At 33.3% G+C, this 14,128-nt stretch overlaps 1 protein-coding gene across 4 annotated transcripts; it reads left to right on the forward strand.

The window, feature by feature from the left end:
• The first annotated feature begins 1,033 nt into the window (after positions 1-1,033).
• LOC147382105 (4-hydroxy-tetrahydrodipicolinate reductase 2, chloroplastic-like) lies at positions 1,034-14,023 on the forward strand. Of its 4 annotated transcripts, XM_086428097.1 has the most exons (11): positions 1,034-1,255; positions 2,685-2,886; positions 6,332-6,393; positions 7,248-7,484; positions 9,600-9,837; positions 11,506-11,639; positions 11,736-11,810; positions 12,409-12,510; positions 13,321-13,430; positions 13,525-13,612; positions 13,701-14,023. In XM_086428097.1, the coding sequence occupies exons 4-11, from the start codon at positions 7,293-7,295 to the stop codon at positions 13,767-13,769; spliced, it is 1,008 nt and encodes a 335-aa protein (XP_086284223.1). In that variant the 5' UTR covers positions 1,034-1,255; positions 2,685-2,886; positions 6,332-6,393; positions 7,248-7,292; the 3' UTR covers positions 13,770-14,023. The 4 variants fall into 4 exon arrangements, with proteins under 4 accessions (XP_086284223.1, XP_086284222.1, XP_086284225.1 ...); XM_086428096.1 differs by lacking the exon at positions 1,034-1,255 and having other exon boundaries at positions 2,534-2,886; XM_086428099.1 differs by lacking the exons at positions 1,034-1,255; positions 6,332-6,393 and having other exon boundaries at positions 2,534-2,886.
• Positions 14,024-14,128: the final 105 nt, after the last annotated feature.

Below are 14,128 nucleotides of genomic sequence, written 5' to 3' on the forward strand. Positions count from 1 at the left end.
TTAAAAGTGACGAACTTACAATTTGTAGATATTAAAAATGATGAACTTAGGATTTTGTAGACACGTGAAAAATGAACAGTGCGGGAATTAAAATGAACGATACAACAAAATTGAAATTTTGACATATTCAATGCACGATTTGGAGATTCACCCTTATTTATCACATCCCAATTAAATATTAAAACAGACTCTTCAAATAGGTTTGGCTCAAATTATATTATTAACATTATAACACTTGTTGAAATTAACAATTTTCATAGTTGTTTACAATTATGAGTAGAGTGCTGATTTTCTAGCTAGAAAGACTTCATTGGGTCAATACTCGACTAATGTGGCACAAATACATAATCATAAATCTTTTCCCTTGGGATACACAACTGCAATTGCATAACATGAGGAACAAGATCTATGATTTCGTGTCCATGCCACATCAATCAGTATTGACCGAGTGAAGACTTTCTAGTTAAAAAATCATTGTTGTTGTGATCAGGCTCATATAAACTCTGAAACCTAAGGGAGGGATTACCGTTGGTGCTCCATCTTGTACTTTTTCTTAATGATTCACTTATTTTATTTAGTTTTAACTGTGGTATAATAAGTCAAAGTTGGGGTGCCAATAACATCTCTAAACCAAGTTAAGAGGCTCTCATCTCTTCTGCGTGTGTGGTGGAAGGGAGAAAAAACGAAGTAGGTGTTTGTTTCCACTTCTAAACGCAGCGTTTCGCATTTTTGCGCTAATAATCTGTGTTTTTTTTACTGTGATTATCGTTTGATAAATAATAATAATAATAATAATAATAATTTACAAAAAATGACGTCACGTTTTTAAACGCAAATATTAAAAGCGGATATCAGTAGCTTTTCCAAACTGCGTTTGCGTTTGCGTTTGCGTTTGCGGAAGATTTTTTTACCCAAAAACGGCTCGTGAGAAATTACCGAAATTGCCCTCATATTTCGCTGAATTTACAAGTCATATCCTCATTGATTTTTTACCCCTATCTTCTTGACAGAGGCTCACACACCCTAACCCTAACCCTAACCCTCACAACAGTCATTACTGTTTCGTTGATAGCTCTGATCGACGACGACAAGCAGTTATGGTTTCTGATCGACGGCAAACACGCGATCGACGATAAACATTGATGATTTCGTTGGTAGCTCTGACGACAAACTCAGACAACCTTTCGACAGCAGCCATTACCATTTTCGTTGGTAGCTCCGATAAATGACAAACATTGACGATTCCTGAATGACGGTAAGGCGAACCAGCATTTCGTTGTCGAACATTCGCTCCAGATCATTGATGAATGTGTGATTTTTTTTCCAGATATTTGAAGGTTTTTGAACTTTAATCTTTGAAGATTTTCGAGCTTTGATCTTCGAATTTTTACCCTTCCAGATCTTTGAAGGTTTTTGAGTTCCAGTTTTTATTTGATTCTTTGACTCTTTTTAGAATCTGTGGGTTGTGGAGTTCTTGTAGAGTTGATTGTTTGATGCTTAGGAATTTTTTTCAGAATTTCTTAAATTTTTGTAACAAAACTTAGGGTTTTTTTAGAAATCGCATCGCATGTTATCGGGTGTTCGATAATTTAATTTATAATTTTATAAAATTATAAATCGAATTGAATGTTATTGTGTATTTGATAATTTAATTTATAATTTTTTTTTTTTTTGATAAATTGAATAGAATATTATCGTGTATTGGATAATCTAATTTACAAATTTATAATCGAATATTATTGGGTATTCCATAATCTAATCGAATACCCAATAACATTTAGTTTGTAACATCCGTTGGATTTCAAATTCAAATTGGGAAAAATAAAATCAAAATCCTAATGTAGTTTGAATTGAATCGAATATTATCGGGTATTCTAGATTCTTGGTGGTGTTGATGTTTTAAGTCACAATTGTTCTAACACAATGTTGTTGTAGTTGTAGTTGCTTTGTTAAAAATAAAAATAAATATATCAATAAGGTTTTTTGTTTGGGAATAATCCTGTTCGTAGTGAAGGTTTTGTTAAATTTGTGTTAAATTTTATTTGATGGAGTAAAATTTGGGTTTGGGTTCAATCCAAACCCAAGACCCTTATAGTTGTGCAATTGCCTCGAGTCTAAGTTTGATTAGTGGGCCTAGAATCTGCATAATTAAGATTTAATTAGGACATTCTTGGAGTTTAATTAGGTGTTATTAATAAGTCAGGCACGTGGGTTAATTTTTGTAGGAGTTTTTAATTTTATTTTGGAGGAATGGATAAGTTTATAAATTATTGGGATATATTTTGTAGTTGAATGAGAATTTTTTTTGAGTTCAAAATCTTGTATGCTAAGAGAGATTCTTCATTGAGTGGTGTGAGAATTTTTAGGGCTATTCGTTTGAATTTTAAAAGTTGACTTATTTTGCTTTTTTAGCTTTTAAGCCAAAAAAAAAATCACAATAACAGTGGTTGTTTCAGCTTTTTGTGCTCCCATAAGTATCAACAAAAGAAAAAAAAAATGGCTCTTATTTTGAGAAGGAGGCGCTTTTATTTTGCTTATGCGCAGGGTCGATTATTGAAAACGGCTTAGATACAAAGACCGAAATACCCTTCACCTTTGTTTGAATTTCCAACGAATAATCCTAAACCCTATTTCGTTCGACTCTCAACGAATGTAAAATCCCTTATTCGTTTCTCTCGTTGCAGCTCGCAGCCTCTCTGTGATATCTTCTTCTTCCCCAAACCTTTTAGGTTTTATACTTGAGAGATACCAAGCCTGATTTGTGCGGTTAACGAAATTGAAAGAGGTTTCATATTCATCCACCATTGAAGCTCACTCCACAAACCCTAGAACCAAAGGGGCTGTTCGTTTGAGATTCAGAAGCCGGTCTTTTCGCAAAAATTACAGGTATGCCTCTCGCTCCTTCCTGTGTTTCAGTTTTGATTTTGTTTTTTTTTTTCCCCCTCTATTTGATGTTAATCTGTAGAACCCATTTCTCCATTTTATTTCTCTTTCATGAATTTTCGATTATGGGTTTCTTCTCTTCTCTGGTTTTTTTTTTTTTTTTTTGTGGTATTTAAGTAGATTTCCCTTAACTATTTTGTTGTTTCTACGTCCTCAAGTCTACAATTGGTACAAGGATAGGAAAATCACACTTACAAATAAAAAGCCTTATAATTGTAGAGATTTGGGAAGAAGGGCAAATTTCTTTAGGAATTGATAGGGTGGAACAATGACGATGTATCCTGCGATTTTGTTTTAAAGGGTCATTTCTACTCTTCTATCAAACCCCTCTTCAAACAAGATCATGGATTTGGAATCGAAATTTTATGATGGATTTATTAGTTTTAGACAAGATCATGGATTTAGAATCGAAAGGGCATCTTTGGGTAAACGCAGATTTTTTTTATGTTTCATGGATTTAGAAATTTTCACGATTTTTTTTAGAATCGAAAGTTTCCATTTAGAATTGAAATTTTTTTTTATGTTTCATCAAGTTATAAATACTCAAAATTCTCATGATTTTTAAATTCTTGATAAAATCTTGATTTTTTTAATCAAAAAATAAAAAAATAATTGTTTTTCAACCTCTCAAGATTGAAATGTTTTTAACCTTGTTCAAGTCAGGCTCCTTTTTTTTTTTTTTTTGATTTTCACAACTTGATGACATATTTTATTAAATAAAAAACTTGAGAGAGGTTATTGGCACCCCAACTTTTACTTATTGCATCACAATTTATTCAAAGAAAGATTTATCCGAGAGAAGTAGTTGCATTTTTTATTAAAAGACTCCCTTGGAGTTCTGACAACTACAATGGAAATTTTAGGGGCTGTTCTTTTGAGTTCGATGTAGAGTTCAGAAATCTTGTAGAAGGTATATACATTTTGAGTTCAACGCAGAAGTGTTGTGCTGATGAAAAAAAATATTGTAGAAGGTATATACATGTTGATTTTAGCTAGATTGGGTGGACATGCCTATCTATTTCGACCTTCCAATCGTAGTGCCATCATTTTGGATGGCACGAGCACGGTAATGGGCACGGCCATGTGGGCACATTCACCACACAACATGCCACATGTTGGCATGATGTTATGTATGCCATCCATTGTTGTGATATTTGGAGAAGTCCATTTATTTAAGAGGTAAAACCATACTTGTAAGAAAAATCATAGTTGGAGTGATCCTTTTTTTGCTTCAAGATAGGTTTGATGCGATGTATTGATAAAAATTGGTATTGGGGATTCTAGTGATGAGAGGTACAAGTTGAAAAATGTTTGATGTGAGTAGTGGTGGGGTTAAGCACCTTGGCTAGTCTACCAACGTACTTGATTTCATTTATGGATCTTGTTTTCTTCTATTCTTTTTCTCTTTTCTTATCTGTTTATAAGTGTGGGGGTGAGGTGAGGTGGTCGGTGGAATATCCTCTCTAGTACCTTGTCATTAGAACAATTAGACAATTGAGATAACGCCACTTGAAAAAAAAACATCAAAATACCTTCGTACAGGAATTGGAGTTCATTGATCTTCTTATTTTGTTTTAAAATACATTAACCATACTTGAGCATGAAAAAGTTCCATTATTATTTTTTATTTTTTTCTGTTGTTGTTGCATTTTTAGCCTTTAATTTTGTCTACAAAATACATTGAACCGAATGTAAACATTAATAAGTTTTAAAACGTGTTTAGGTAAATTGTTACTGCTTAAGCCCACGAAACGGCAATGTTTTATAATGTTTAGACGAATTTTTTTAATAAAACTATCATCTAAAGTGTTAACTTTGGTGTTACAAGAAAATTATAACAACAAGACACATATTTTTCACAAATCATCGACTAAAGTGGAAGAGTAAAAGATGATGGTTTTCTTATATCAGAAAACCCATTTCAGGAATGTATCCAACTGTTCCTAATTGCAATTTTTGGTATGGCATATGGGTCAGTCCAAGAACAAAACAATATGATTGTGGATCTCTCACTCGAAAATATGGTCAGACCCACAAAGTTCCTCCCACCAAAAAATCGAAAGAGTTGTGATTATTTGACACTCTTTTTTGGTGCACTCCCTTCATAGAATCATATGAAATCATAAATATTTGTTCGTATGTATCTCGAAGCAATGGATCTATGGTTCTGTGAAGGATTTGTACAAAAAAGATCGCCAAATTATCACAATTCAAATTTAAATGAGACTAATTTTACCTTTTTGAGTTTTGACGAACTAGTAAAGATCACCTAGATAAATTGATGGTTGTTTGATCATTGTTGTATTGAAGGGAATAAAGATCAAGGTAGCATTAGAGGATTCTAATGAAAAAAGTTGAGAAAAATATCTAGTTGAAACAAAAAGTTGTGTATTACTTTGTTAATTTTGCTGCTCATGTAAAGATGGACTATCTGTTTTGGCCTACAAAACTTTGCAAAAATAAGGAAGAGTGAAATCAAGAAAGAGTGCAAAACTATGTGGAATTGCTAGAGTACCAAGCATGTTAGTTATGACCAAAACAACGTTATGAGTTTATTTATTGTACTGATTTACAAGTTTATTTGTTCTACCCACCAGCTGAATTATATACCATTCTTATATATACCAACTGAACTATATACTGATTTACAAGTTTATTTGGTGAATTATATAGATATTTGTTGTATAATGGTTCAAAACATGTTGATGTACGTATTATGTATTTTTTTTTAATGTTAATGTGTATGAAATATTGCATGGATGATAGATTATGTATTATGCAATGTATTATACATGTATTTTTTTTATCAGAAAAATTTTATGTCCATTTTTAAGAGGAGATGTTGCCGAAATTTCGATAGAATTATAAACTTTATAAATTTATTTAAATTAAAATAATTATTTTATAATTGTTTAATATAAATTTATTATATTTATATATATGTAGTGTAATTATATATTTATTAAGGTATTCTGATAATTTTTTATGCATTTTGGGTGCATTATCAACATTGAGGGTATTTTGGTCATTTTACTAGAATCCAGTAATAAAAAGCTGTCAAACGAACATGCTTTTCTGGCTTTTGTGCTTTTATAACAAACAAGCTTCTGTTAGATGTGGCGTTTTAGGCTCTGGGCTTCTGCTTCTTCCAGAAGCCAGCTTCTGGAGCTGAAGCTGGCTTCTGTAAAGAACAAACCCAGTCTCTATAGTTGCAAACTAGCAGGGCATGTTGATGTACACAAGAATTTGTCTGATTTTTTTAGCCAATGCGTTTCTAACCTGCAATAGTGTTTAAAGTTCAATGATTGATTTGAAAAGACAATAAAAATTTTAAGTGCTGATTTGACTGAAGTGATTTAAACATGTGATTCTTAATACAATCTTGAAGGTGTTTGGGATTTGAGTTTGTTAAAGAAGGACAATCTGCATTTGCTGCTGAATACGTCTTACGTAAGTATTTGCTTCCTCATGTTATTTCTTCATCTTTACTTGATTGACAACTTAAGCTGCTTTTCGTCTTGTGAATCTAGTAAACTTTCTTGTTTGACAATGCCATTAGGTTCCTCGTTATGATACATGCTTTGTACGGTTCTACTATTATATGGGCTATAATTTGGACATTTTAAGGAGTTGTTTCATGCAATTATGAATAGGGGTATTCTAGTAATTTTTGATGCATTCTAGGTGCATTATGTTGGATTGCGTATTATGCAAGTCTTTTGTTTATTAGGAAAATTTCATATGTCTATTTTTAAGAAGAGATGCTATCGAAATTTCTATAGAATTATAAAATTTTTATAATTTTTTAAAGAATTATAAATTTTTTAAAATTAAAATAATTATTTTTATAAATTTTTAATATAAATTTATTATATCTATATATATATAATGTAATTATATATTTATAAGGGTATTCTGGTAAAATTTTATGCATTTTGGTGCATTATCAACCTTAAGGGTATTCTGGTCATTTTACCCTAATACAGTAGACTCCAGAAGTTGTATCGAACAATAATTACCAGATTCTGGTAAATAACACAACACTTTTATGAAGCTCTATCAAACAAGTTTTTCAGTGTTTCAGCTTCTGACAGCAGAAGCTGACAGTAGATTTAGGAAGCTGTATCAAACAGGGCCGAAGGGTTTTATTGGCTCACGTACCTCCCTGCGGCAGAATTTTGGATCTTTAGTTCAGATTCAACTCCAGAGAGTCCAGCTCTCATTGGTTCTGTCTCTATCTCTCTTGTTCTTGATTATAAGCATTTCTATTCAGCACTTAGAGCTTTCACTACTTATTATTTCAGTTTTACAAAACACGCAAGTCATAGAAGAAGAAGGATTGGACGACAATGGCGTTCGTGCTTAAAGCTCCAATTGGTCTCATCTCTCTCCAAGAAAAACTAAATCTTGTGCCCTCTTCTCGCAACAACTTTACTCTAAAAAGTCGCAGATTTCTTACCATACGGCAATCATCTTCTATGTCAACCCATACAACAACTGAACAACTGGAGAAGAAACCTTCCTACTCTTTCCCAATCATGGTAACAACAAACCCAACTATCAATTATCTTAGTTTCTTCTCTTTCTCGAGTGCCCTTTTTTTTTTCTTTTTCGAAAGATTATGTTATTTGCCTTACTTTAATTTTGATTGTTTTATATGTATTTTGCATTTGGTATAAGGGATGAGATGATTATTCTTAGTGGATATAAGATGAGATGTAGTAATACCAATGGTTGTAGTTACTCTAGAATGGATATAGAGGTTTTTTTTTTTTTTTTTTGCAATAGTTTTGATGTAGATCTGCTTGTCTTTCACATATTCTTTTTGATATGTAAAGAGATGTATTAATAGAAATGGAAGGAACAAGGAAGGAGGTCAAGGAGACTTACCTACTTATAGAATGAAAGATAAATATGCATACACTATGAATTATGTACTGAATCCCATCTTAAAAGGAAATCCTCAAAAAATGCACCCCACCCGAAGAACATGAGACGCTTCAAAGGTTCTGATGTTTCGTTCTTTTCAGATTCCCCAATGAATATTCTTTGAAACGCATAACTGAACGACTAATTCTAAATTTATGAAACTTTTAGCCATGGTTTAAATTTCCGTAGCATTCTAGAATACTTCTGATTTTTGCCGTTGGAATGAAACATTGATCCCAAAACAATTAATGTTTCAGTCGAGATTGTCTCAATTTTTCCTTATCCAAAATATTCTCTTAAGATGAGATTTTAAACCTTGCTCCTAGCCTGTTACCTTTTCACATTATCATTTTCTTCTTTTCATTTTTTAGTTTTTCTGTTCTTTTTTTGGTTGTTGTTGTTGTGAATGTCCCATCACACAAAAGGGGAATACCATTTGTGCATGTATGTTCGACTATGTATAATTTTTTTTTTTGTTGTATTAGGTTACATCGTTTCCTAGAGACACTAATTCTTATCTCTATTTGCCTGGTCTGACTCTTTCCCACTCCCTCAAAACATGGTTTAAGGGCCTTGGTGAGTGAAAATCCCTTTGAATTAGGATCATCTCGGACTCAACATCACTTGGAAATACATCTTTAATCCAATGCAACTTAAAATGAGAACAATTAGATGGTCAATGGTTAGAATTTTCTCTATCATGATTGCCCAAGCAAATGCCACTTTAGACAAATAAAAGCTCTTGAAAAATGAGAGCATCTCCAACAACATCTCAAATTTTGGTGGCAATTTCAAAATTTGGAACAACCTCTATTAAATTCTCTCCAATGCAAGTGTCAAATACCCTTTAAAAAATGGAATATGCTAAAACCAATGCTATATTTGGCATTAGTTTTGGAATATCTTAAAATGTGCAAAAGTGTCTTGGATTTTTTAAACCAAAAATATAAAAAAGTATCTTTTAGATTTTTTTTTATCAAATTGCCATCTAAAACATACCAACAATATTTTTTTTAAGATGAAGCATTGGAAATGCATGTGCCAAATATAGTAATTTTGCACTTTATTGTCTTAAAAATGAAATTGATAGAGGCAAATAAAACATTGCCATTGGTGATGCTTTGATGGTTAGAAGCGTCGATGAGACAAGGAAAATTAACCGATAATGTTCCATTTCAATACTTAAACCTTTCCTTTTGTCATCCATCCTCGAGGACACCATGTTCTCATTTACTGTTTCTCCATTGTGCATTTCTTAACATTTGCTTTTCATCATCCGTTTTCTCAATATGGAAAATAAAAATAAATGGATTATAGAAAATTTTACTTCTAGAGACTTTCCCAAAAGAGCATGAACTGAGGTAGTGAGAGCAGAAATGAATACAACTGGATTAATAAAAGACGTGGCTTACAAAACTGAATGGAGGAACAGGATTTGTTCAGCCTACCCCAAATTTTTAGGATAAGGCTTTGATGATGATGAAACTTGCCAAATTATTAGACTATTCATTATAATTTGGCATGATTTAATTATTAAAAAAATGCTACCTAGCTTGTAAAACTAAAATATAAAGCATGTATATTGTACATGTATTCATGTCCTGGATTTTGGGGATGAAAGTCATGTTCTCGTTTCCCATACTAGTGTTTGTATCCTTATCTACAGCTCGCCTGAAATTATTTGCATGTATGATTAATTCTCTTTCGTTGCTTGTAATCTTTTGCAGGTGAATGGTTGCACTGGCAAGATGGGGAAGGCAGTTATAGAAGCAGCAGTTTCTGCGGGACTCCAATTGGTTCCTGTGTCATTCAGCAGTGAAGAGGAGTCTGATCAGTTAGTGCAAGTAGGTGGTAAGGAGATTCATGTGCATGGTCGTTCTGAAAGAGAAGGCATTCTCGCATCTGTCTTTAATGAACATCCGAATGTTGTTGTGGTGGACTACACTGTACCTGCTGCTGTAAATGGTAAACACTTGTTGATCTTCTGTTGGCCATCCTTGTTAGGAGAGAAAAAACCTTATAATAAGAGAATGAGTTTCTGGCAGACAAATCAGTAGATTTCATAGATGTGACAATGCTAGAGACCTGATGCAGTGACCTAATGTACAATCAGTGATATGATATCAGAGGATATTTCTATTCTATTAGCTCATAGAAGCATTGAACTAATATAATTATAAGAACATGCTAAAACTATATGAATATTATTCACCTTATACAAGGGCAGGCTTTTTGAGGATTTTCATTCAATAGGATGATCTGATTCATTGGCATTCTTAGTGTCTTGTATTGTTTGTTTCTTATGTATGTTCTGAGGGTTAAGTAATTTCTATCTGAGCAACCCCCCCTCCTCTATATTTTGGGTTTTCTCTGCTCCTTTCTCTTTTAATAAATCGACTTTTGCCGACAAAAAACTGATAATTTTTCCGGTCACCCTATACAACTTGTCTCAGACACTTCTCCGGATCCCAATAATTTAAAAAAATTCAATTTTTTTTACATGTAGCTTTATTGCAAATGGTGCTATTACAGTTGTGCTATGATCTAGACCTCTAAATGGTCTATAGCCTTTATAGCCAGCCACATGGTGTACATCTGAGGAATTATACGATGCCAGTACCATGAATCTTTATTCTCCATTCAATTCTATTTTGATATATTTCCTACATTTGTTATTGATGTTTCTGTCTTCCATTCTTCGAACTTTCTCTCTACCCATACCACTGATCCACTCACTTTTTGATTTTCTCTTACTCATTTAGGGCATTCAGTCTGCAGCTACATTCTACTTGTTATGTCATTAGTCTTTGTCGTACATAAACAACTCATCTCAATTGACTCCCCTTTCTTCTATTCCCTAGTGGTGCTACTCCAAAAATGTTATTTTTTCGCTATTGTCTCATCCTACACTTTTCACTCATCTATCTCAAAATCCTCTTGTTGGCTGTACTCTCCTCCTATGAACTGGTTGTTTCTTGATTGCCCGACATTTCGCTCCATAAAGCATAGAACTGATCTTGCTGCCGTCTTATTAACATTTTGTAGGAGTATGGAGTCTCCCAAGTCCAAACTGACCCAATTAGATGATCTTAGCAATCTAACCTCTAAACTTATTTTCCCTCTAGACTGTCCACTATTGTTTTTAATGTCGAAAGAACATGGTAGGTCAGTTGGATTGACTTTTACTAGAGATGCCCCCCTATATGCATATTCTTAAAACCTGATTGGACTGGATAGTTCAACTAGTCAGCGAAAAAACAGTCCCGATATATCATCCCAAAATTTTATTTTTCATCTATACTTCTATTTTAAATAAAACATAATTTAAAACAGTTATTTACTTAAATAATCACATTATGATGCTCCGGATTCACTATGCTATCAAACAGGATTAACACAATTACATCTCTTGTTCATTGACGGTTTGCGGACACTGTCGAGGTGGAGCTCATTGAATGGTTCTCATGTCTCCTGATGTGAGCCACAATTGGAATGAGTTTGTTTATAAACTATATATTTAAGTTATAAGGTGTGAATTACTTATGACTGTCCTAATATTTAGTCGTTTATGGTTTATACATTATTTTAGTGTTTTTGCATTGTATATCATCTGTTTTTTCCTTTGGTTTCTAGATAATGCGGATCTGTACTGCAAAGTTGGAGTTCCCTTTGTAATGGGAACTACTGGTGGAGACAGGGAGCGATTATATAAGACTGTGGAAGACTCGAAAGTTTATGCTGTAATCTCACCACAGATGGGAAAACAGGTGGTTAACACTTCTGATTTTAATTCAATTGAGAATTCTTCCTAGTTTTTTTTTCTCATTTTTCAATGACACCTGTTTGGGTTGTTTTTTATTTAGGTTGTTGCATTTATTGCAGCTATGGAGATTATGGCTGAGCAGTTTCCTGGAGCCTTCTCTGGCTATTCTCTACAGGTATGCTCTTATTCTTATTCTTGAAGGACTATCTATTCCCTCAGCGTTCCATTTTATGTATAAAAATTGCAAAATTTTCTGAAATATTCAAAATTTAGTTCAGGAAATAAATGTTGAGAACTTATATTTCACAAGATCACCTACCTGATTTGAAAAAAGAAAAGAAAAGATGGTGGTAGGGCATCATGACTTTTGTTGGAGTAAGTTGTAAAAGAATTGAGACAGAAAAAGAGTTGGAACCTTGACCTTCTAAATATTGAGAATAGGACTTCATATGCTGCCATAAACATCAATAGATTCTCTTTTATATAAATTGTCCACATCTCCAGATTTGCAGCCATTTACTGATTTTATCAAGAAGAAATTAGAAATCCTTGTCAATTGTGTCCCATTGAAATGTTTTCTGCATCTTTTGGCTTCAGTTAATATCTATCTTAATTCAAATTTTTTTTTTTGGTTTAATAATATCATAGATTGACCTTTAATATTATATGCAACGAAGTATTATTATATATTATAGTTCAAGGCTGGTCATTTTTCAATTTTATTTGTTATAGATATCTTCATGATCATATCTTACATCTTCACTAATTTCCAGGTAATGGAGTCTCATCAAGCTAGCAAATTGGACACATCTGGAACAGCCAAGGCTGTCATTTCGTGCTTCAATAAATTAGGCGTCTCTTTCGAAGTGGATCAGGTGTGTAAAATACATAGATCACATAACAGACATTTCAAGAAACTCGGTTTCATTCCTACTAATATTTGACCTTGTTTCAACCTACCCAAGAAAAAGCAATGAGAAGCTAACAAGATTCATTACAAAAGTTGGTATTTCAATTCATAAGGCCTAGTAAGCCAAGGTGATAAAAGACTGGTCAAGTCAGAAAGTTGATCACCACGATTATGATTCAAAGACGATAGTTTTCAAATAGAAAACCCTTACATGCAGATTGAGAGAAATTACAAAAATAGGATTAGAAATACCATAGGTGGTCAGAAATTGGGTATATATGGTTTCACTGTGAACTTCTAAAAAATATAAAAAATAAAAATAAAAGAATCGAGCTGGAGTGACCTCAGCGGGGGACACCTTGATGTGGTGGCGCATGCATGTCCGTAGATGTGTTTTATTCATATCATGGAGAAAACTCATCTACGGATATGTGTGTGCTACCACGTCAAGATGTCCCCCGTGTGTCCCCCACTGAGGTCACTCCAGCATTAATCAAAATAAAAATACAACTATCATCGACTACAATAAGAGGAGGTTTTGAGGTACATCGGTTGGGCAAGCATTGACCCTTCATAGATTTGAAGGTCGATTGACTCATCTGTGATGTGATTCTTCAGCCGTTAGTTAAGCATAGAAGGGATAGCTTGTGTTTTGGAATAAACTATTTTAATATAATCTTTTGTTCATCCACTATATCCAACAGTTTTATAACCATTACGTTTTTTGTGCTTCATGAATCCCTATGATTGACTAATATAGTGCTTATATTAACAGATACAACAAATTCGGGACCCCCAAGAGCAACTTGAGATGGTGGGCATCCCAGAGGAGTACTTGTCTGGCCATGCGTTCCATATGTATCATCTTACATCACCCGATCAAACGTAATCTTTGGTGTATATTTTTTTTGCTTGGATTTTGGCAACTTTTGTTTCCCTTCACATCTTATAAGGCATTAAATCGTATTTGTATGTGCAGAGTTTCTTTTGAGTTTCAGCATAATGTTTGTGGTAGGTCAATATATGCAGAGGGTACTATTGATGCTGCCATTTTCCTGGCTAAGAAGGTAATAAGTGCTCCTCGTCCTTTACCTTCTAACGGTTTGATCAATTTGTTTACTTTGCGATTGTTTAAAATATTTTGCTTTAATGCAGGTTCAGTCCAGGGCGGAGAAGCGAATCTACAATATGATAGATGTGTTGCGTGAGGGTAACATGCGGTGATTGATGAGTTTATTTATCTATTTAACTACCAAATTTTGTTGTAATAACTTGATGGTGTCGAGCTTAAATAATGTGGAGGATTCAAATTGAAAAATCAGGTAGAAGGCAGTTTGGAGTTATTTGAAGTGTTTTTTTCTATCTTTGGCGGTAATGAAGGAAATCAAAGTTGCATGTTAATGAGGGTTTTGTAAGCTCGGTCCATCAAGCCACCAAAAATATGGAAAATACATGAAGAGAAATGGTTTTGGTTTTTACATCCTCTTTTAGTCTCTCGGGTTGGTTTTAAAATAGGGAAAATTACTTCGTACGACTCAGTTCTTTCCAACCTTTGAACTGCAATTGCAATTCATTCCCGAATG

The sequence above is a fragment of the Akebia trifoliata genome, chromosome 16 (genome assembly GCF_017979445.1).
Source record: "Akebia trifoliata isolate Shusen 1 chromosome 16, ASM1797944v1, whole genome shotgun sequence".
NCBI classification, from domain to species: domain Eukaryota; kingdom Viridiplantae; phylum Streptophyta; class Magnoliopsida; order Ranunculales; family Lardizabalaceae; genus Akebia; species Akebia trifoliata.